Source organism: Bubalus kerabau, chromosome 6, assembly GCF_029407905.1.
Source record: "Bubalus kerabau isolate K-KA32 ecotype Philippines breed swamp buffalo chromosome 6, PCC_UOA_SB_1v2, whole genome shotgun sequence".
In the NCBI taxonomy this organism is placed as follows: Eukaryota; Metazoa; Chordata; class Mammalia; order Artiodactyla; family Bovidae; genus Bubalus; species Bubalus kerabau.
Window position 1 is genome coordinate 7,431,486 of NC_073629.1, and position 25,206 is coordinate 7,456,691.

The 25,206-nt window shown below is 40.1% G+C and overlaps 1 protein-coding gene across 3 annotated transcripts in view; it reads right to left on the minus strand.

Annotated features, from left to right (window-relative positions):
* UHMK1 (U2AF homology motif kinase 1) overlaps positions 1-9,435 on the minus strand; it is a 28,768-nt gene extending 19,333 nt beyond the window's left edge. For 2 of the 3 annotated variants that reach the window (XM_055587256.1, XM_055587255.1), the window contains exons 1-4: positions 8,987-9,435; positions 7,431-7,723; positions 6,475-6,666; positions 4,483-4,577 (exon numbers count right to left, since the gene is read on the minus strand). In XM_055587256.1, coding sequence (XP_055443231.1) covers positions 4,483-4,577; positions 6,475-6,666; positions 7,431-7,723; positions 8,987-9,254 — 848 coding nt within the window. In that variant the 5' untranslated portion in view covers positions 9,255-9,435. The remainder of the gene's footprint in view (positions 1-4,482; positions 4,578-6,474; positions 6,667-7,430; positions 7,724-8,986) is intronic. The other variant, XM_055587257.1, reaches the window with a different exon arrangement.
* Between the last annotated feature and the right edge of the window lie 15,771 nt (positions 9,436-25,206).

Consider the following 25,206-nt stretch of genomic DNA (forward strand, 5'->3'; position numbering starts at 1 on the left):
GAAGAGCCAAGAGGATCGCAAGGAAAAAAAAAAACCACTACATAAAACAACAGAAGAAGGAGCTATGCATAGTTAGAAAAGCTACTGCTGCTGCTGCTGCTAAGTCATGTCTGACTCTGTGTGACCCCATGGACGGCAGCCCACAAGGCTCCCCCGTCCCTGGGATTCTCCAGGCAAGAACACTGGAGTGGGTTGCCATTTCCTTCTCCAATGCATGAAAGTGAGAAGTGAAAGTGAAGTCGCTCAGTCATGTCAGACTCTTAGCGACCCCATAGACTGCAGCCCACCAGGCTCCTCCACCCATTGGATTTTCCAGGCAAGAGTACTGGAGTGGGGTGCCATTGCCTTCTCAGAGTTAGAAAAGCTACACCTTCCTAAATTTAGGAAAATGAATTTCACATAAAAATGAGCCACATACAAAGTATTATAACAAAGTTACTAGACAAGGAAAGAGGACTGCAAAATAACCTGCCCTCAGACAACAAATGCATGCAAGAAAGACATGACCACAACACACAGGAACACCATAACCAACCATCTGAAAATGAGGCCAAGGCATTTTTTACAGATACAAGATATTAAAGAGTAACATAAATCAAAATTAGAAAATATCAAAAATCAGGTAACAAAACTCAGGAAAGAATTAGGAATAAAAGGAAAAAAATCATTACATAAACTAAGCTTAAGCTAGAAGTAACATAAGGATGAATAAAAACAAAAGATGATGTCCAGAAAGGAGAAAAAATTGTTAAATCAAAAAGAAATAATAAAATAAATAAAAAACTATTCAAGAGAGTGATAATACTGAATAGTCAGAGAAAATCTATTAATAATGCATATAGAATGGGAGTGCCTGAAGGAAAAAAAAGCAAAGTAATGGAACAAACACTAAGAATTGTAACTTAAGAATACTTTCATACAACAAACAAAAAGATCTAAAACTACATATTTCCTGAGAATTCAGACCCAAAGCAATCAAAATCTATTATTCTGGTAAAATCACTAGACTTTTAACAAAAACATGAAATCCTCGCAGCATTTAGACCAAAAGATCAAATTACTTGAAAACAAAGTGTCATCAGCACTCTGCTTTCAACAGCAACACTATTTGCTACAAGAAAATCGACTACAGTTGACCCCTGAACAACTTCAGGTTAGGAGTACACCCTCTCCCCAGTTGAAAATCCATTTAACTTACAGCTAGCCCTCCATATCCAGTTTCTCTGTATCCACAGTTCTGCACCGCAGATTCAACCAACTGCACATCATGTAGTAACAAATCTGTGTATAAATGGACTCATGTAGTTCAAATCCATGTTATTCAAGGATCAACTGTAATATGTTTAAAATGTTCAAGAAAAATGTCTACCAAGGATATTTATACTCAGCTAAACAGAGGCTTAGAGGGTAAAGCATTGCCTGCAATGTGGGAGACCCGGGTTCAATTCAATTCTTGAGTCAGGAAGATCCCCTAGATAAGGAAATGGCACCCCACTCCAGTACTCTTGCCTGGAAAATCCCATGGACAGAGGAGCCTGGGAGGCTGCAGTCCATGGGGTCGCAGAGTCAGACACGACTGAGCGACTTCACTAAACAGACTTTCAAGTGTAACAACATAACAAGCACGAACTCAGAGAATATTAATCCTACAATCAAAAGAACAAGCTTAAGTACACTAAAATGATTAGAATACAAGGACCAGTGATGAACATTAAGTATCTAGTTACATACAGAACTAAGACTAAATCAGAGTGTTTGAAAAATAAAGACTGCATAGCATGTAATAGCCATATAATCTGACAACACAGTTATAACTATTTTTCAAATGGGAGAACAGGAAGAGCATATGTAAAACCAACTGTTTTTAGTAATCTTACTATAGCTCTATTATTGAGACTGTTTTAGTGTAATGTGGAATAAAGCAAATGAGTAACAACGAAATATTCTAATCTGGCATTCTCTTTGTCCTTAAGAACCAGAATTCTTGACATAAAAGCAAAGAGATATATAACAGAAGTAAAAACACTGTGGTATTGAATTTAAATGAGAAATATCAGTGTGAACTCCACCCACTTAACAGGCCTAGAATCAATGATCACCCCATAGCAATGTGTATTCTTAATACCCAGACTGTAGTTTTGAGAGCTTGTTTGGGCTTCCCTGGTGGCTGAGCTGGTAAAGAATCCACCTGCAATGTGGGAGACCTGAGTTCAATCCCTGGGTTGGGACGATCCCCTGGAGAAGGGAACGGCTACCCACTCCAATATTCTGGCCTGGAGAATTCCATGGACTGTATAGTCCATGGGGTCGCAAAGACTCAGACACGATTGAGTGCCTTTTACTTGAAGGTTCTAGCAGAGAGCACAGCTACTCATATACCCTTGACCAAAGACTGGTTCTCTTCTATCGGGGATGGTCATCCACTTCGACCAAGCGCACAGCTTCGGGAGGGCCACACATGGAGCTGTGCGGGAGGGAGGAGACACCTGCCCAGTCAGCCAGTTTAGCTGAACAGCGTGACAGATGTCACAACCAGATCGCCTCACATCCCAGACTGCGGGAAATACTACTTCCTACTAAAAGAAACCAGGCTTCTTGAAGAAATGGCTACTTCCAAGTCTGGAGTAGGAAATGTATACTTTGAACTGGAAACATCTTCTCATACCAGATAGTGATGAAGCTATTAAAGATAGCAAGGTATGCCAAAGCTAACCTGCAGAGCCTCAAATTCATCAAAGATGAGATAATTTCAGTTTCAATTAGGATAAGAACTGCAACGGATTGAACTATACCAAATGTATTTAGATTCATTAGTTAATAATGATATTGTGACCTTTCAAAAAGGAAATGATCCACTCTGAAAGATAAGGAATCAATTCATTATGAAAACAAGCTAATTAAGAGAACCAAGCGTTTATTTCATCTTTAGTTAACTAAATGAGGAGACTAAGAACATCACTGTTCTACAATTCCTAACAAAGTAATGGATATAGGCATTGAGTATTAACAGCTGTTAACACATCAAATGGAGATAGCCACCTTATGTGCTAACCTAAAAAAACACAGTACCATATATACAACCACCAATTTACAGAAAATAGGGCAATATGTTAAACTATACTACAATAACACCATCTGTAAAATTCAGACTGTGGACAACTATACTGAGTCAGCAATCCAGGCTGTTCAACAAATAAACAAGGGAAAAGGAGGGTAGGAGATGGAAAGGGACCTTTTAAAGTAAATGAAACTTAAAAGTGTTCTTAATAGAAGAGCAACATTAAACTATAGTATTTAGGGATGCACACTTAGGTAACAGAACTATAATAAAAACAAGGAAGTAATAACCATGAAATCAGGGCAGTGGTTCTTTGAGGAGGAAGAAGGGGCTTGCGATTGGGATGGAGTACACAGAGGACTTCTAGAGTGGCTGGTAAAGTTCTATTTCTCAACCTAAATGGTAGATATAATAATATTCCTAAGTATTCACTAAGCTATGCATTTTTTTCAGTATTTATGTTTCAGTCTAAAAAAAAAAGGTCTGAATGATTTGCATGCATACACAACAAAATACGAAGGAAAATACTGAAAAGAAATAGAGCAAAGTGCTAACACTAGAAAATGAGCTTATAATTTCTCATCACAATTTTTTATAGCTTCCAAATCTAGTATTAGTTGCAGTAAGAAAAAGAATAAAGTTATCATTAAAAACAAAAAAACTCTCAAGCTAAATAACAAAGTCAATGCTAGAACTGAGACTTCTATCTTAGACTCCATGATATAATTTGACTTCTATCCTAGAATCTATTATGTAATTTTACACCGCCTTTTTTCAATGTAAAATGCAACATGCAATATCTAGTATCAATCAGCTACTAGCAGCTGCTTAAAACTACTGTAATTTGTAAAACATACACACAGACACACAAATATGTGCACGTAAAACTGGTGAGATCTGAGTTCCATGGACTGTAATATCAATTTCCCAGTCTTGACATTGTACTCAGATTTTTAAGATGTTACCACTAAGGGGAATGGGTGAAAGCGAAACACTCTATCTGTCCCCAAAGTTTTCAATGGTAATTATTTAAAGTATAATATATAATTACTTTACATGAAACATTATTTTGGCATTCCAAAGTAAACTTGGTCTTTAGTTAGTAAAGACTCTTTAAACACCTATTCTCCATTTACAGAACTGGCAGCGTTACAGAAGACCCAACATACAGTGACTCGTCATCTATCTTCCACTGAACAGCGTAAGAGCCTAATACCTGGTACTTGCCATGAAAAAAAGAACACTTTTGAAAATAAATTTACTACAATGACTTGACTACTTTGTTTCTTATTAGAAACCAGTCTGTATAGAATATCTAAAGATTTTTAATTCTAAGGAAGCAAAACCTCTACATGATGAAGCAAACCAGAAAATAATATAAATCCATTCAGGAAAAAAGCAAGTTTAAAGTACATGTAATGTACCTTTTGATAAGGTCTCTTAGGTGATAGGCTGGAATTGCGGCATTCACCACTGCTTTACTGGCAAATATGTGATCAATAATAGCAGAACTATTTGCCTAAAAAGACAGAAAAGTCCTTCTTTGGTTATCCAGTTCAGTCCTTATTTGTTGAGTACTAGGCACACAGCACTGAACAGTTTGATAAGTTAAATACAACAGAAAACACTCTCATCTAAAAGTTTATAACCTTAATGAAGGAGATTACATAACATTATTATAAAACTTCTAGAGAAGAGAAATTTTTTCTCTATTCTCAGTATCTAACACTGTGTGAACATTTACTAGGTGAATGAATAAAGAAACAAATACCAAGGCAACCACACAGAAATGTAATTTAATGCAAACTGAGAAAATAAAAGTGTGCTAGGTGAGTCAGAGTGTCCTCATAATGAGTCCTCAATTGGTTTTCAGATGGAATAAAATCAACTATCAAGGAGAAACCAGGGCAGAATTTAAAAATTGCACCTGTCACATTATTCATACCTTAAATCCTTGTGGAACATAACATTTTCTCCAGGAGTACTATGGAAGTGTGTACATGAGTAAAAATACTCAATTTATCATCATCACCAAATAGCAATACTTACCACAGGCCACACACGATGCTAAGAATCAGATACCATTTCAACACTCTTATCATCATTTTACTGAAAGTAAACCACAGTTTAGTAAACCTAAATAAGTAACTTAGAGGTGAAGGGAAGATATAAACCCTAGAGATTTAACTTCAGAGCCTAAGCTCATATTTGGTAATTGTGCCTCCACAGAAAGTGATAAAATACAGAATGATACTTTTATCTAGGGGGCAAATAGTGGGGACTGCTTTAATACACATCAGCCTCTAAATTTCACCAAAAAAGAAAAAAAATTAAATGCCTAAGTTAATAATTAACTAGATCACTGAATGTGATCTAATTCTAACTGGCCCTGTCCTAAGCAGAAAAGTTCAAAGAATTCAAAGTGAGTCAAGCCTAATGCAGGAAATTGATGTGTTTATCTGTATAAGCACTAGAGAAAGTACCCCCAAAGTACACTGGACTGTGTGCAGGTACTAATGACAAAGAGTGATACTGGTTTTACTCCCATAGCAGCACTTTTTTTTGCCAAATGTAAGGTACAACTACTAGGCTATTAAAGTATTCCTTCCAAGAACTGTTTCAACAGACCTAGATGACTAAGGGTTTAAGAGAAATAAAACTCTGTAACAGCGACACACTAAGTATTATATGCTCAAAAAAATACTTGCTTCTTATCAAAATCAGTAATTCCTAAACACTGTATTGCTTTTCAAACACCTAGTATAAAAGAGATTGATACCACCACAACATTCAAGCCCCAATACGTTTGAAAAAATTCTTAACTCACAAATATGCACAAAGTAAATTCCTATGTCAGCTGGAACTTAGAACCCATGTTCCCAAGCAAACAATGTTATAAGCAGCAGTCACTTTCTCAGGACAGTTCACATACAGAGCACAAACAGGAAGCAGTGTGAACTGTGGACAGAACACTGAACTTCTGACTAAGAGGGGCAGAACATCCAGTTGTATGACCTTGAGCTACTGGTTTTACATATTCGTGCCCCCAGGTTTTCACGTGTAAATAACCAATATCTATTCTAACAATCCTCACAGAATACTACTGTATTAGTAATATTTTAGAATGTAATACAATTACTTTACTAAACAAACCACTTTTGCTTCCTCAGGAAAAGGCATTCATTCAAACACTTTATTAAGCACTTACAACATGCCAGGCCTCAGCTAAAAACAGTGAGCATGCAATGCTCCCTAGCGCATCTGTAGCTATGGGACTGAGGAGTAAGTAGCATTAAAGGCAGTAAGGGGAATATGGAGGCGATAAAGCAATCAGAGTCCTCAACGAAAATCATTATAAATTGAGTACTCTTACACTGGGATTAAGGACCTGAAAGCAAAACACGGGTTCAGTTTACCTTCCATTCCTGAGATCTGACTGTATGTTTCAATTTCATTCCTGAGAACATTTCCAGTAAAATGATTCCTAGGCTCCACAGATCAACAGCTGAGGTACATTCTGTATCACTCTGCAGGCCAGCCTGGGCCAAGCAATTCTGCAGTTCTGCTTCCGGAGCCCGATACCCGTCTGTCTGAATATACTTTACATCCTAAAGAAAATGAGTAAGTATTATAACCAATCAAAAACTGCCCACCTTCCAGACATCTCTACAGTGTATTTACCTCTCAGAATGTGTGATAAGCCAATGTCACACTGAATGCCAGAATTTTTAGTCCTTGGCGATTATAATTCTTTCGTTCATTAACTGGATAGTTCTCAAAGGCAAGCTGCACACTTTCCATACAACTGCTCATTTCTTTAGATACTCTCTTGCCTATGAGGCACTGCTGAAAAATAAGGACACTCTGCAAAGAGCAGATAAACTATGGAGAATGGGCCATTTGCCAGAACTGTCATGTGAGTTCTTCCATTAGAGTCCCAAGACTGAAGACGCCAGTAACAGTAATTCAACAATTAACCAAACGCTCAAAGAAAAATTGTGTTCTGTGTAAAGTACTTTTAAAAATTTCAGAGCCCTCTTGTATTAGCTCTCTCCTACCTGACTCAAACATGTGTATTAGACACTCAGTTGTGTCCACCTCTTTGCAACCCCATGGACTGTAGCCTGCCAGCCTCCTCTGTGCATAGAATTCTCCAGACAAGAATACTGAAGTGGGTAGCCATTCCCTTCTCCAGGGGATCTTCCTGACCCAGGAATTGAACCTGGGTCTTCTGCATTGCAGGCAGGTGCTTTACCGTCTGAGCCATCAGGGAAGCCCCAAATATCTCTTAAGTCTCTACTAAATCACCTCTGTTATTTAAAAATATTTGTTTTAGACCATTGAGGGGCTCGGGAGAGAAAGTATGTCTTACCTGATTGCCTTCTTTGAAGCTAAGTCCAAAGTCAATGAGTTTAAAACATTCATTCTCGGCACTCCACAATATGTTACGTGGCTTGAGGTCTGCATGGACATAACCCTCATGATGAAGAAAAGCAAGGGCCTCTAGAACATCTCTGGCACAATGCTGTATCATCCACATGGAACAACCCTGGTGACTGGAATATAAAAGCAATTCCGAAACACTGACATCCAGGAGTTCAAGCAACAGACAGCGTGATGGCACATTTGGAGAGAAGTGGATTGTGAAGACTCCATACAAAGTCACTAGAAAAGAAATTAATTACAATACTTTAAAAACCAGACTCAGAATGAGTGACTATTAAAGTAGATAAAAATCGGGGGAAGTCTAGAGAAGGGTAACTTTAATGAGCAAGCCGCTGTAATTTATTTTTCCCATGAGTAAGATTTTTGGGCAACTCGGTTATTTTAACAAAATAAGATGAGATGACCTTCAGCAGCAGATTACTACTAAAAGATATTAAATATGACACAATAATTCAAACTGTTTCCCAAGCACTCAGTGATGGGTGAATATGCACTTAGGGTGCCAAGCCAAACTGATCAGAAGAAAAATCCAAATACTAAGTACTCTTAACCTAAATGTCACAACATGCAAAATCAAAACTGAAAATCCTTTCCTGATTCAGAATAGCGCTCTATTATCTAAATATTAAAAGGAGAGATTAAGACACTCAAGATGACATTTTAACAATCTTGTAGAGATTTATCAAGTCCTTAGGCCAAAAAAATTCCCTCCTAAATAGCCAGGTTATATACACCATTTAGCAACCCCTGAAAAAGAAAAGGGAAAAAAAAGCAACACTAGTATTCAGGCATTCTTCTTTAAATGGTGGTATTAAAGAGGTCACTCTTCAAATTAAATATGGATCATGTCTGCCGGGAAGTAAGACATTTATAAAGCCATAACTAATTACAAGCTCTCTGTTGGTATAATAAGAATGAAAACTGTTTTCGTAGATCAATCACCAGTAATCATTACATATCTTACATTCTAAATATCTGAATGATGAAACATGGTCTTACCTGGCTAAAAGTATAAAGTTCACATGTATAATTTTCACACTTCCATACGAACGCCTATGTAAAATTTAGGAGTCATTTCTCCCAAATCCATACCAAATATGTATCAAGAACAACCTATACGAGTTATTAGTATTGACGTCACAAGTACGAGAAATATTTCCCATTTTTCAATGGTGTGCAAAGATTCAAAAATTTCCGTACAAGAGATGACAATCTACCAAAGATACACCTCCTTTCACTTGAGAAGACAATTCTCTGTGCAACATTCTCTAATGAGAACTGAAGCAAAACAGAATTTACTGAGCATCTACTACGAGCAAAGCAGACAATCTTCCCCGTACTGCAGAGTGAAAGGGGGATGGGAAACGGCCTTGTACCCGGTGATGAGTACAGGGCGAGACCCACTTCTCCAGCCTAAAAGACGGAAGACGGAACGCCAGGCTGAGACCTGGGCAAGACAAGAAGGGAGACAGCGGCAATTACCGATGTTCCTGTGACCCTGCAACTGCTCCAGCGCCGCCCTCTCTTTGCGGAAACCATACTCGGCGGCCGAGGCCGCAGCCCCGGTGGTTCCTGGCGGTAGGAACTGCTTCAGCGCTCCTGGGGGCGAGCCGGGTGTGCCGCAGCAGCGCACCCGATACACCGAGGCCGAGGAGCCGCTACCCAGGCGGCTCTGTACCTGCCACAGCCGCCCGAAGGCTTCCAGAAACCGCGGCGGCTCCGCGCCCCACGCGCAGCCGGATCCCGCCATCGGTGCGGACTGAGGGGGCTGACACGGAGCTGACTCGACGCCCGGGGCAGGCCGGCAGGGCCTGCGGTCACATCCCCGCCCGCCGGACCAGCGGCTCCGCAGGGACGGGCCTGCAGCCGCCTCACCGACTGCCTGGACCTCACGCCGCCATGACACCGGAAACCGTCTCCTGGGGCGGGGTGGGGAGGGAGGTCCCAGAAGCCGGAAATAGGGGAAGAGCCAATCCTGCCGGCTGAAGGAGGCGGGCCTAGCGGGGGCAGGCTTCCTACTGGCTCAGACGATAAAGCATCTGCTTACCTGGGATGCAGGAGACCAGAGTTCGATCCCTGCGTCGGGAAGATCCCTTGGAGAAGAAAATGGCAAACCACCCCAGTACTCTTGCCTGGAAAATCCCATGGACAGAGGAGTCTAGTAGGCTACAGTCCATGGGGTCGCAAAGAGTCGGACACGACTGAGCGACTTCACTTTCACTAAGAAGAAATGCAGGAAAGCTTGCTTTTGATAGGGACAGAGTAAAGGGACAAAGGAGGTGATTAAATAGTGACTCTCACTAGGGGATTGTAAGTAGAAAAAATATGGGTTCAGTTCAGTTCAGTTCAGTCGCTCAGTCGTGACCGACTCTTTGCGACCCCATGAATCGCAGCACACCAGGCCTCCCTGTCCATCACCAACTCCCGGAGTTCACTCAGACTCATGTCCATCGAGTCAGTGATGCCATCCAGCCATCTCATCCTCTGTCATCCCCTTCTCCTCCTTCCCCCTATCCCTCCCAGCATCAGAGTCTTTTCCAATGAGTCAACTCTTCGCATGAGGTGGCCAAAGTACTGGAGTTTCAGCTTCAGCATCATTCCCTCCAAAGAAATCCCAGGGCTGATCTCCTTCAGAATGGACTGGTTGGATCTCCTTGCAGTCTAAGGGACTCTCAAGAGTCTTCTCCAACACCACAGTTCAAAAGCATCAATTCTTTGGCGCTCAGCCTTCTTCACAGTCCAACTCTCACATCCATACATGACCACAGGAAAACCATAGCCTTGACTAGACGGAATTAAAGATTATCCAAAAAAACAGGTTTGCTTAGCCACAAAGCCAAGCAGGCTTGCTTAGCAACAAAACCATGCAACAGAAGCGTGAGACGTGCCCCCAAGCAATAAAGCAATGGTGGCATGAGACCCACATCCTGCCCAATGAGCTCAGTAAGTTAATGATCTCTAGGCTATGCTCTCTGAACACATGAAAAACACTAATTTGTGGACCTAACTTGACCATGTAGGGACAAGAAAACCCCCCTGCTGAACCTGGAGGAGAAGCTGCTGATAGAAGCATGACATCTACTCAAGAATGAACAAGAAGTTCTCCCCATCCCTGCTTTTCCTTTCATTATAAAGTTGTAGTGCAGTAAGTTCTTGGGGCGAAGCATTTCTCGCCTGTCTGCTTGTAAGCCTTACAAGCGTCCTGTTCTAATAAATCATTTCTTATCTTTCACCTTGCCTCTCACTGAATTCTTGAGACATAAACGACTGTGTTACCAGAACTCTTTGGAGCCCTGGAAATGGCACCAAATGGTTTTACCTTCTCCTTATGCTCTCCATTGTGTGAGGGCACAACAAGAATTTGGCAGTTTGTAAACCAAGAAGAGAGTTTCATTAAGAATCGGACTATGCTGGTATCCTGATCTCAGACTTCCAGCTCCCAGAATCATGAGAATATAAATTGTTATTTAAGCCACCCAGTCTCAGGTAATTTGTTATAGCAGCTTGAGCTAAGGCACAATGATTATCATAAACTTTGGGCCACCCAAGTATTCCTCTAATAGAACCCATTTGTTCCGGTATTTCAAGAGACTTTGTTCTCATTGCCTTGTTCTATACCTAAGGTAGGTGGACCATTTTGGTGGTCTGTCGTGACATTTACCATCTTTTCAATACCCACATCCTCTCTAATGTCAGAAGCATCTCTAGAAGGAGGCTGAGCCAGGGCCTTTGGTGCTTTTCCTGTGGGTCTGGAGACCACACCCTGGCTTCAGAGTCAGACTTAATTTCAATCTACCGTTTAACTGTCTATGCAACTCTAAGTAAACTAACTGAACTCTCTTAGACATAGTTTCTTTGGCTAATTTGAAGACAGGATGAAATATCTGCCTTGCTTTACCATCTGAGCCAGCAGGGAAATCCATCTGCCTTGCTATAATTAAATAAAATAACAAATATAGATTATCTCATGGAGTAGTTGACACACAGTAGGTGGGATCTCAGTAAGATTTGCTTATTTTTATAATTCTACACTTGGACTTAGAGTGACCACTAGAACCTTTCTCATCATCACTCCTCCTCAGTGGACTGAAAAGTTCCTACAGATGACTTTGTATCTTGACACTACCTCTAAATATTTCCTCTATGTATTCTGTCCCCTTGTGGTATCTAAAGGACCTGAATCACACTTCTTTTCCTGTCAAGGTTACTGCCCCTCAGATGGAGGAGGATAATGTGGTGCAGGATTCATTCTGTAGATACTTTCTGGAAAGTCGTTGTGAGCCAGCTATGACAGAGGATACCGTCACCTCCAAAAGTTTGAAATGTTAATGTCCTGGAGGCTACTGGTGACTCACATGATCTGGGAGAAACTTAAATTTAGAGGGTGCATTGGTGCCCTCTGTTGTTACAATGAAGAAATTACAGCCTCTGAGGCCCTAGAGCTATGTCACAAAACTTGCAGAAACAGTCTCCCAAACTCAGAGTAAAACAGAGATACAGAGTTTTGGGTTTTTTTTTTTTTTTTTTCGTTTTTTTATCCCCCCAGGTTGTAAAACAGGTGGCTGAGAGGGACAACTGATTCACCCACTGGGTCTGATCCCAGGAACGCTGTCCTTGGCCAAATGGCACAGAGAGCTAGGCAGGTTCACTGACGCTGGAGCTGCAGCCACAGAGCCCAAGGAGGGATAGAATGACTTGGGGGAAAAAACTAATCTGTGATCAAAAAGGAGAGATTGTTTTGAGAAAATATGGAAACTAAACTTTATAGAGGACTTATCGTGAGCTGTTACATCGTGAGGGCTCTTTGATAAACAATAGCTCTTCAAAAACTGTACAAAATTACTGCTTCCTATCTGCAACCCTTTATCACCCTTTGCAGTTATCTTCTCAAAGGAAGCATGGCAAAACTTAACAGACATGGTTTTTCCTTCAAACTAGTTTGGGATAGAAAATCCAAAAGAATAAACTGAAGGGATATAAAAGGAGAGAGAGTAACTCAGCTATGCCTATGGTTAGGTATGCCTTTTCCAACTGTCATTCTTGTCAGGATAAAACAAAGTACTATGCTTGAAAAGAGTTTGAAAGCTATAGAACATGGTATTATCATTATTTTCCCTTAGAGATGAAGGCAGCAAAAGTGGAGAAGTCACAAATAGAAGATCATGTAAGTCTCCAACCAACATTTGTATGAAAAGTCAATGCTTAATAATACAGGTGGGTCTAAATAACGGAGACACTTATTCCTCAAGCATTAATGAAAATCTATCTAGTCTTGGCCTGAAGACCAAGAGAGATAGAATATTCTAGAGAGAGGACTGTGAGCCCAAATGCAGAAAGGCAGAAAAGCCAGGCAGCTTGAAACCATTCATTCATTTATTCCTGACTTCAATAAATATTTATAAAGAACTACTACAATTTCTGGGCAAAGAACTCAGAGTTTGGTGAAGGAAACAGATAAGATTAAAGAAAAATAAACACAAGTGATGAACTATGCTTAGAGCATAAGAAAAAAACTCATTATTTAAGACTGGAGAAAGTTGAGATAATGATCGTGAGAAAGTGATATAGTAAACTGAGAAATGCAGATGACCCCAGCTTTCCCATTAAGGTGGTGTGATACCATCATCCCAAGAGGGAAGGGAAGAGGTGGAAATTGAAAGAGAAAATAATTTCAGTGAAATGTATTGAGGAGGAGGGTGGCACCAAACTTCTCGAGATTCCAAAGTAGGTTTAAATGCAATGGTACATAGTTGTCCTGCAGTGATCAGAGCAGGGCAGAGAAATTGGCTCCAGGTAGATACAAAATTCATGGATACTTAAGTACCTTATAAAAAATTCTATACCCCAGAGGACCCTCCGTATTGCAGATTCCCCATTCTTAGATTCAACCAAACCCAGAGAAGACTGAAAATCCTGAATATGAAACTGTGAATATGGAGGGTAGAGTGTATTTTGAAATTAGATTTGAGACTGGATTTTAGATAATGTTTAGGAGGCAGTTCTGCATTATATACGCCGTTGAGGAAAAGGCCAAGTAAGAGGTGGGGGTATGCCTCAATGTCACTCTTGTCAACTGGCCCCAGCAACTAATTGTCTTGAAAAAAATTTTTGACCTGGGAATGCCAAATCAACACTTTACTAATATCTCAAGCTTTATATATTTAAAACTGTAGTTCTGATCTTTCTCCCCAGGCAGCTCCCAAACCCTGGAGTTATCCTTTGATTTTTATCTTTCTCCCATCTTCAAAATACTCATGGAATTCTCCAGGCCAGAATCCTGGAGTGGGTGACCATTTCCTTCTCCAGGGGATCCTCCCAACCCAGGGATTGAACCCAGGTCTCCTGCATTGCAGGCGGATTCCTTACCAGCTGAGCCACAAGGGAAGCCCAAGAACACTGCAGTGGGTAGCCCATCCCTTCTCCAGTGCATCTTCCCAACCCAGGAACTGAACCAGGGTCTCCTGCATTGCAGGTGGATTCTTTACCAACTGAGCTATCAAGCAAATCCCTTCAAAATATACTCAACCACTTTTTTTTAAAGCCAACTTCCAATTACCAGCCTGATCTAAGCTTCCATCACTTCTTGCCTAGATTATTGAAATAACCTACTGACTGGTCTTCCTGCTTCCACTCTTGTCTTCCTCTAGTCTCCTCTCAACACTCTCAGGCCATTCATTTCTCTATCTTCCTTTCCTCCCTTTCTCTCCCAGCTCCAACTCTTACAAAAGCCATCTTTGCAGACAGTGACATTTATGTGATGCAGATTTCTGGTGGGAGTGTTAAGCAGTGAAAAGAGAATCAGCTAAACCAAGGAAAATCAAAGGCCTTGATGATCCAGAAGTTTCATGAACAGTTACATATAATTAAGAATTGTCTCTAGATTCAAAAGTACTGTGTTTGTATTCTTGATCCTGAAATAATAAAAATCGTAAAAGAGAGATATAAATCATCACTTGTCACTGTTTTACTTAGTATTACAAATTGCCTTAATTACTAATTTCACTGAGCTGCATTATTATTGCTTCAAGTGCTAACAGTTTTCCTCTAAAATTTTAAGACTTTACTTATGAATTATTATCCTGGTTCTTACAGTTTGAGCAAATTTCATTAAACTTTTTATTTCATGGGTTCATATCTGATATTAAGCTGCTGATCCTTGCTAAATTACCGTATCTGTATATGGCTACTATATATTTTAATATAATTTTATATCATATTTATTCTTTGGGATAGAAATGGATGCAGAGTGAGAGTTAGCAGTTTGAAGTTTCTTTATTTCTTCTCCCTGCCCCCCTTGGTTAATCTGGAACTGTATTATAACATGAAACACATTGATGAGATATTGGCAAAGAAGCATAATTGGTGTCTAGTGGAAAAAGATAGATTCTATTCTATTAATATCTACACCCATCTCTTCCCTGATAGCTCAGTTGGTAAAGAATCCACCTGCAATGTAGGAGACCCTGGTTGGATTCCTGGGCCAGGAAGACCTGTTGGAGAAGGGATAGGCTACCAACTAATATTCTTGGGCTTGCCTTGTAGCTCAACTGGTAAAGAATCTGCCTGCAATGCAGGAGATCTGGGTTCAATCCCTGGGTTGGGACCCCTGGGTTGGGACACGACTGAGTGACTTTCACTTCACTGCACACCTACCTCAATCCTAACAAGTCAATTCAGTTCAGTTCAGTCACTCAGTCATGTCCGACTCTGCGACCCCATGAATCGCAGCATGCCAGGCCTCCCTGTCCATCACCATCTCCCGAAGTTCACTCAAACTCGATGTCCATCGAGTCAGTGATGCCATCCAGCCATCTCATCCTCTGTCGTCCCCTTCTCCTCCTGTCCCCAGTCCCTCCCAGCATCAGAGTCTTTTCCAATGAGTCAACCCTTCGCATGAGGAGGCCAAAGTACTGGAGTTTCAGCTTTAGCATCATTCCTTCCAAAGAACACCCAGGACTGATCTCCTTTAGAATGGACTGGTTGGATCTCCTTGCAGTCCAAGGGACTCTCAAGAGTCTTCTCCAACACCACAGTTCAAACATATCAATTCTTCGGTGCTCAGCCTTCTTCACAGTCCAACTCTCACATCCATACATGACTACTGGAAAAACCATAGCCTTGACTAGACGGACCTTTGTTGGCAAAGTAATGTCTCTGCTTTTCAATATGCTATCTAGGTTGGTCATAACTTTTCTTCCAAGGAGTAAGTGTCTTTTAATTTCATGGCTGCAGTCACCATCTGCAGTGATTTTGGAGCCCCAAAAGATAAAGTCTGACACTGTTTCCACTGTTTCCCCATCTAATTCCCATGAAGTGATGGGACCAGATGCCATGATCTTCGTTTTCTGAATGTTGAGCTTTAAGCCAACTTTTTCACTCTCCTCTTTCACTTTCATCAAGAGGCTTTTTAGTTCCTCTTCACTTTCTGCCATAAGGGTGGTGTCATCTGCATATCTGAGGTTATTGATATTTCTCCTGGCAATCTTGATTCCAGCTTGTGCTTCTTCCAGCCCAGCGTTTCTCATGATTTACTCTGCATATAAGTTAAATAAGCAGGGTGACAATAAACAGCCTTGAAGTACTCCTTTTCCTATTTGGAACCAGTCTGTTGTTCCATGTCCAGTTCTAACTGTTGCTTCCCGACCTGCATATGGGTTTCTCAAGAGGCAGGTCAGGTGGTCTAGTATTCCCATCTCTTTCAGAATTTTCCACAGTTTATTGTGATCCACACAGTCAAAGGCTTTGGCATAGTCAATAAAGCAGAAATAGATGTTTTTCTGGAACTCTCTTGCTTTTTCCATGAACCAGCAGATGTTGGCAATTTGATCTCTGGTTCCTCTGCCTTTTCTAAATCCAGCTTGAACATCTGGAAGTTCATGGTTCACATATTACTGAAGCCTGGCTTGGAGAATTTTGAGCATTACTTTCCTAGCATGTGAGATGAGTGCAACTGTGCCATAGTTTGAGCATTCTTTGGCATTGCCTTTCTTTGGGAATTTCTTTCCACATCCAAGGTAAGAGAAACCCACGTCCAAGGAAAGATTGCCCACGTCCAAGGTAAGAGAAACCCAAATAACACAGTAGGTGTTGCAAGAGGGCATCAGAGGGAAGACACACTGAAACCATACTCACAGAAAACTAGTCAATATAATCACACTAGGACCACAGCCTTGTCTAACTCAATGAAACTAAGCTATGCCCTGTGGGGCCACCCAAGACGGCCGGGTCATGGTGGAGAGGTCTGACGGAATGTGGTCCACTGGAGAAGGGAATGGCAAACCACTTCAGTATTCTTGCCTTGAGAACCCCATGAACAGTATGAAAAGGCAAAATGATAGGATACTGAAAGAGGAACTCCCCAGGTCAGTAGGTGCCCAATATGCTACTGGAGATCAGTGGAGAAATAACTCCAGAAAGAATGAAGGGATGGAGCCAAAGCAAAAACAATACCCAGCTGTGGATGTGACTGGTGATAGAAGCAAGGTCCAATGCTGTAAAGAGCAATATTGCATAGGAACCTGGAATGTCAGGTCCATGAATCAAGGCAAATTGGAAGTGGTCAAACAAGAGATGGCAAGAGTGAACGTCGACATTCTAGGAATCAGCGAACTCAAATGGACTGGAATGGGTGAATTTAACTCAGATGACCATTATATCTACTACCGTGGGCAGGAATCCCTCAGAATAAATGGAGTGGCCATCATGGTCAACAAAAGAGTCCGAAATGCAGTACTTGGATGCAGTCTCAAAAATGACAGAATGATCTCTGTTCATTTCCAAGGCAAACCATTCAATATCACAGTAATCCGAGTCTATGCCCCAACCAGTAACGCTGAAGAAGCTGAAGTTGAATGGTTCTATGAAGACCTACAAGACCTTTTAGAACTAACACCCAAAAAAGATGTCCTTTTCATTATAGGGGACTGGAACGCAAAAGTATGAAGTCAAGAAACACCTGGAGTAACAGGCAAATTTGGCCTTGGAATACGGAATGAAGCAGGGCAAAGACTAATAGAATTTTGCCAAGAAAATGCACTGGTCGTAGCAAACACCCTCTTCCAACAACACAAGAGAAGACTCTACACATGGACATCACCAGATGGTCAACACTGAAATCAGATGGATTATATTCTTGGCAGCCAAAGATGGAGAAGCTCTATACAGTCAGCAAAAACAAGACTGGGAGCTGACTGTGGCTCATATCATAAGCTCCTTATTGCCAAATTCAGACTGAAATGAAGAAAGTAGGGAAAACCACTAAACCATTCAGGTATGACCTAAATCAAATCCCTTATGATTATACAGTGGAAGTGAGAAATAGATTTAAGGGACTAAATCTGATAGATAGAGTGCCTGATGAACTATGGAAGGAGGTTCGTGACATTGTACAGGAGACAGGGATCAAGACCATCCCCATGGAAAAGAAATGCAAAAAAGTGAAATGGCTGTCTGGGGAGGCCTTACAAATAGCTGTGAAAAGAAGAGAAGTGAAAAGCAAAGGAGAAAAGGAAAGATATAAGCATCTGAATGTAGAGTTCCAAAGAATAGCAAGAAGAGATAAGAAAGCCTTCCTCAGCGATCAATGCAAAGAAATAGAGGAAAACAATAGAATAGGAAAGACTAGATATCTCTTCAAGAAAATTAGAGATACCAAGGGAACATTTCATGCAAAAATGGGCTCGATAAAGGACAGAAATGGTATGCACCTAACAGAAGCAGAAGATATTAAGAAGAGGTGGCAGGAATACACAGAAGAACTCTACAAAAAAGATCTTCATGACCCAGATAATCATGATGGTATGATCACTGACCTAGAGCCAGACATCCTGGAATGTGAAGTCAAGTGGGCCTTAGAAAGCATCACTACAAACAAAGCTAGTAGAGATGATGGAATTCCAGTTGAGCTATTCCAAATCCTGAAAGATGATGCTGTGAAAGTGCTGCACTCAATATGCCAGCAAATTTGGAAAACTCAGCAGTGGCCACAGGACTGGAAAAGATCAGTTTTCATTCCAATCCCAAAGAAAGGCAATGCCAAAGAATGCTCAAACTACTGCATAATTGCTGTTCCTAAGAAGGAACAGCAAGAATTCTTCAATGTGGCAAGGCTGGGTGAAGAACAAGGAGAACATTTTCCTTTTCCCCAAAGTGGATCTTGCTCCTTTCTTACTAAAGTGTTCAACCTCTCTCCACATGGCAGCAGGGCATGATGCTCAGTCCATTACATAGGGCATTAACAGAGCCTACCTTAGAAAGTCAGAAAGGAAAACACTAAACTTTTCTAGATGGAGGATGTGGGGTTGGAGGAAGTGTAGATTTAGCAAATTCTTAAAAATAAAAATCCATAAATTAGCAAATGAAATTTCTCAAGAAGATAGTGTCTCTAATATGTTTAGTATTCATTATCTAAAGTCTCTGTCCTGCAAATATGTAGCAAGCCTCAGCAGAATTCCCGGTTGGGTAATACCATTTCTTTGCAGATGATATATTAAGACATCCAGGGTGATGGTTGAAAGCATAACTTTGGAGTTGAATCGTCTGGCTCCTAACTCTGGATTCACTACTTTGCCATCACGTGTGTGATCTCAGTCAAGTGACTTCTCCTGACTAAACTTTCAATTCTTCAACTGTAAAACATCATTTGGTTACTATGGAGACTGAAAGAAATACTGTGTTTAAAGTGGTTGCCACAGAAAAAGCACTCAGTAGATGTTAGCTATTTGTATCTGGATTTTGACTTATTTACCAGGTGACCCCTCAGAATGCCTCGGAGAATCAGATTGAAGAACTCAAACTGCCTTACTGGTTGGGGACCTACAGATGGTGCTATGACCTCATCTGCTGTATTTTTAGGATAGTGGTAAGCATTGACCAGGAACCCCTCAGCGAGATCCAGTGAGTAAGGATGCGAGCCAGAGCAGCAGATGGAGTAGAAGGCAGGAAACTGAACTGATGCAGTGGAAAATTCTTCTCTTTTATCTTTGAATCACATCTTGGACAGTTTTCTCTGAAATTTAGCCCATGTGTTTTATTGAATGAGTAGACTTGATGCCTCCAAACTCCTCTCCTCCCCAAGTGATCATGAACCCAAGACATTACCCTTAAAACTATCCTCTTTTTAATGCTAGTGGTAAATAATCTGCCTATCAATGCAGGAGATGCAGGTTCAATCCCTGGGTCAGGAAGATCCCCTGGAGAAGGAAATGGCAACCCACTCCAGTGTTCTTGCCTGTAAAGTTCCATGGACAGAGGAGCCCTACAAGCTACAGTCCATGGGATTGCAATGAGTTGGACATGACTGAGTGCAAACACACACACACACACACACACACACACACACACACACAATGATTTTAACTTGATACATTGGCCCTGTCAGAAAACTATGTTCTCCAACAAATTTTTCAAGACATGAAATCTTCATTAGTTGCTGAATGCGTGCATGCCAAGTCCCTTCAGTCATGTCCAACTCTTTGCAACCCTATGGACAGTAGCCTGCCAGGTTTCTCTGTCCCTGGGAATCTCCAGGCAGGAATACTAGTTGGTTGCCATAGCCACTTTCCACACCTTTACCAAAAGCAAGAATTATTCTTAGTCTTCTGGTTGTTGTTACTACCAAGACTAGACAAAATTCAATGACAGGGGCTTGCCTGGTGGCTCAGTGGTAAAGAATCTGCCTGCCAATGCAGGAGACACATGTTCCATCCCTGGTCAGGAAGATCCCACATGTCCTGGAGCAACTAAGCCCATATGCCACAGCTACCAAGCCTGTGCTCTAGAGTCAGGGAGCCGCAACTACAGAGCCCGTGTGATGCAACTGACTAATGAAGCCCGGGCATGTGTATACAGCCTGTGCTCCACAACAGGAGAAGCCACCTCAGAGAGAAGCCTGTGCATGGAAACTACAGAGTAGCCCCCACTTGCCTCAAATAGAGAAAAACCTGCATAGTATCGAAGACCCAGCATGGCCAAAAATAAATAAATAAATAAAATTATTAAAAATTTCAAAGACAAAAATGATTTTAGTGAATTTTAAAAATTGGTAAAACTGATGATTCTGAAATGAACATCATATATAATGTTCATATAGGACGAAACGAACATCATATAGAATTCAGTTAGGCAACTTTCTATAAGTTTTTACTTTTATATCAAAACACCTTAAACTTTTAGACATAGGGTTTTCGCATCTAAGATTTTCTGTATTAGTCTTCTGTATAAAGAGAAAACCAAAGGGAAGATATTTTCTGTATGTGTATTAACTTTGTACATGTAGTATTGGAGACAAATGATATAATACACCTATACATAAATTAGGCAAAGGATCATGAATATCTAAAATGGGATGAGAGAAATATGCTAGTGAATCAGCTTCTTATTAAAGAAGAAAATATAAAGTGGGAGAGTCATGTGAGTTACGAGTTAGTCAGTTCAGGCTTCACAAGAAACCCCTTGGTGAAACTACTGAACAGTAGTGGATCATAGAGCACTAATGGTCAATGTAGACTAGAATGATTCTTTTGGAACTCAGTGCTCCCTAGCTTTTCTATTTCACACGCAAAAAATATCTCAAGCCATCAGGTATTTAAAGTATCGTCTTACTACTTGAAAGATGAAAGTGAAATTTTTAAGCTATTGTAGCTGTATCATTTGCAACATCATATGGCTTTAAAAGCTTGAAAATGACATTCCCATAAAGCCATCAACTTAAACTGTTGATGAAAAGTACAATCTACTTAATACAGTTTTCACTGATCAGAATAGAAATACATTAAGAGGATGGGAAATGTATTCGATTAAGGAACAATTACACTCAATATGTTCAGTTAGAAAGTTTATAAAGATATAATTATGTGATGATATATGCTTGGAAATATTCCCCATGCTCTGTTAACAGAAATAGAACATCCTAAGTAGAACACTTGGGAGATAGATGTCTTGGTTAGCAGGAAGATGCAATGTGCCAGTTATCAATTTATTGCCTTTGATACAAATCCATCTTTTTTGACCTGCTTTGGGATACTATGAACATTTCTCCATTGCCAGCTGTCTCTGTTAATAATATTGAGGGCACTTGGATGACCCTACCAGAGGAGGGGGCTTCTTGCCCTGCTTCTGGAGTGCTTTGTTTTCCACCTCCATTGTGGCTGCAAGAGACATGAGAGAGGCCTGACAGAAGCACTGTACAGTGAGTTTGTCCAGCGAGTTTCTCTTTTTCCCTGTAGACTAAGCTGTGGTGGATACTGACCAGGTTCTTGGCCTCCCCCAGTTCAGTTCAGTTCAGTCCAGTTGCTCAGTCGTGTCCAACTTTTTGCAACCATGGACAGCAGCACGTCAGGCTTCCCTGTCCATCACCAACTCCCAGAGCTTGCTCAAATTCATGTCCATCAAGTCGGTGATGCCATCCAACCACCTTACGCTCTGTCATCCCCTTCTCCTCCCACTTCCCATCTTTCCCAGTGTCAGGGTCTTTTCCAATGAGTCAGTTGCAAAGGGTCCCAATCCCCAGCCTGTCCCATGGCCACACTGTCTCCGACAGGATCTGAACCTCAGCCTTGTGTGGTGGGTACCCTCTGCTAAAGTCTTTGCTTCTTCTTTGGACATTCTTTCTCTCAACCCTGGAGGTGGAATCTGCTGCTTCTGTTTCCTCTTCTTGTGCTCCTTTGTGTCCTCTCTTAGCCCTTTTAGTTAACTGCTTTTTACCACAAAAATTCTTATATTAAATTTTGCCTGCTCAAATTACTAGTGGGGTGTCCGACCCCTAACTGGATCCTGATTAATAAATGAGATAAGAAGAGGCCAATTGACTGTTGAGGCCAGCCTTTCTCTATCTACTTACCCTGGGAAAAAACCCAGAAATAATTTTCAGGTCCCAAGGAAGCCTTACTTAGAAACTATTAAATCTCTGGTTTATATTATCAGGAAGGTGTAGATAATAATGGTCAATGTTCTGTTTAGAAGAAAATGATGATTTTCTGCAGATTTACTTATTTTGATCCACCTACTACTGTATTTTTTAATGTGGTTCTCCCTCCCTACAAAGAATCACAACTCTACTGCAAATCATTAGTGTAGATAGAGAAAACTTTCCTAATTTTCCAAAGTTTTCCCTCTGTTACCTTGACTTTTTACCTTATCCAACGAGGCCTAAAAGTCTTATAATAAATTCCTACTGTGTGAGATACTAATGAGGTATACCATGTGGACTATTTCCTAGGGAAGAGTAATTTTCTCCTATTCAAAACTAAAAATTACTTTTTAGCTAGACTTTCTTTGAAAATTTTGGAATTAAGTTGAACTTATCTTTTTTGAAATCAATCTTTCTTTCTTTTCATAATTTTTTAAAATTCATAAGGAAACAATGAATTTTTGTTGGATAACTGACTTAAACTGAATAAGACTTAATTTTTCTTAAGGTAGGCTTAAGCCATTTAAATTAAATAACAGCTATATATTTATCTTAATTAATGCTATCTACATGACATCTTAACACTTATTGAATAGTTAATCTATTAAAATCATAAGCCAAACAATCTGAATAAAAATCTAGTTAAGATACATATTTATATAAGAATTAAAAAATATTTTCTTGCTGTTTGCTGTGATCCATCTCAAATATAAATGCAGCAGTAACAAAATTAATATATATATATGATTTTTTGTTTTAAAGCATTATTTTAGAAACTACAAGTGCAGAAAAACTTTCTTTAAAAATTTTTTTTAAGTTGAAGTATAGTTGATTTAAAATGTTGTGCTAGTTTCAAGCATAAAATTTAATGTGTAATCTGTGCTAGTTTTGTTTTTTTTTTTTTTTGCCACACAAATATTTAATTCTCAGTTGAACTCGGAATGAATTTCATTTTCATTTCATTAAAATCCATTTAAATGGATTTCATTTGAATTTCATTTTAAAATGAAATAAGATCATTTTTTGATCTGTGGCGACCTAAATTGAAAGGAAATCTAAAATGAGTGGATACATGTATACAAAAAAAGATTCAATTTGCTATGCAGCAGAAACTAACACAACACTGTAAGGCAACAATACTTCAATAAAAATTTATTTAAAAAATTAAATGAAATAAGAACATTTTTGTCTGTCCTCTTGATGCTTGGTATACCAGAAAAAATATTCTTACCCATGTAAATAGTTGAATACTGCAGCAAAATGTTTATTGTTTTTCTTTCTTTCTTTTTATTCTTTTGCATTTTTTTTTTTTTTTACTTTACAATATTGTATTGATTTTGCCATACATTGACATGAATCTGCCACGGGTTTACATGTGTTCCTCATCCTGAGCCCCCCTCCCATCTCCATCCCCATACCATCCCTCTGGGTCATCCCAAGGCACCAGCCCAGAGCACCCTGTATCATGCATCGAATGTGGACTGGCGATTCGTTTCATATTGATGATATACATGTTTCAATGCCATTATCCCAAATCATCCCACCCTCGCCCTCTCCTACAGAGTCCAAAGGACTATTCTATACATCTGTGTCTCTTTTGCTGTCTCGCAAACAGGGTTATCATTACCATCTTTCTAAATTCCATAAGGAGATCCAACAAGTCCATTCTGAAGGAAATCAGCCCTGGGATTTCTTTGGAAGGAATGATGCTAAAGCTGAAACTCCAGTACTTTGGCCGCCTCATGTGAAGAGTTCACTCATTGGAAAAGACTCTGATGCTGGGAGGGATTGGGGACAGGAGGAGAAGGGGCCGACAGAGGATGAGATGGCTGGATGGCATCACTGACTCGATGGATGTGAGTCTGAGTGAACTCCGGGAGTTGGTGATGGACAGGGAGGCCTGGTGTGCTGCGATTCATGGGGTCACAAAGAGTTGGACACAACTGAGCGACTGATCTGATCTGATACTGTATTGGTGTTTTTCTTTCTGGCTTACTTCACTCTGTATAATAGGCTCCAGTTTCATCCACCTCATTAGAACTGATTCAAATGTATTCTTTTTAATGGCTAATATTCCATTGTGTATATGTACCACAGCTTTCTTATCCATTCGTCTGCTGATGGACATCTAGGTTGCTTCCATATCCTGGTTATTATAAACAGTGCTGCAATGAACATTGGGGCACACATGTCTCTTTCAATTCTGGTTTTCTCGGTGTGTAAGCCCAGCAGTGGGATTGCTGGGTCATATGGCAGTTATATTTCCAGTTTTTTAAGGAATCTCCACACTGTTCTCCATATTGGCTGTACTACTTTGCTTTCCTACCAACAGGGTAAGAGGGTTCCCTTTTTTCCACACCCTCTCTAGCATTTATTGCTTGTAGACTTTTGGATAGCAGCCATTCTGACTGGCGTGAAAAGGTACCTCATTGTGGTTTTGATTTGTATTTCTCTGATAGTGATGTTGAGCATCTTTTCATATGTTTGTTAGCAATCTGTATGTCTTCTTTGGAGAAATGTCTGTTTAGTTCTTTGGCCCATTTTTTGATTGGGTCATTTATTTTTCTGGAATTGAGCTACAGGTGTTTCTTGTATATTTTTGAGATTAATTATTTGTCCATTGCTTTGTTTGCTACTATTTTCTCCCATTCTGAAGACTGTCTTTTCACCTTGCTTATAGTTTCTTTTGTTGTGCAAAAGCTTTTAATTTTAATTAGGTCCCATTTGTTTATTTTTGCTTTTATTTCCAATATTCTGGGAGGTGGGTCATAGAGGATCCTGCTGTGATTTATGT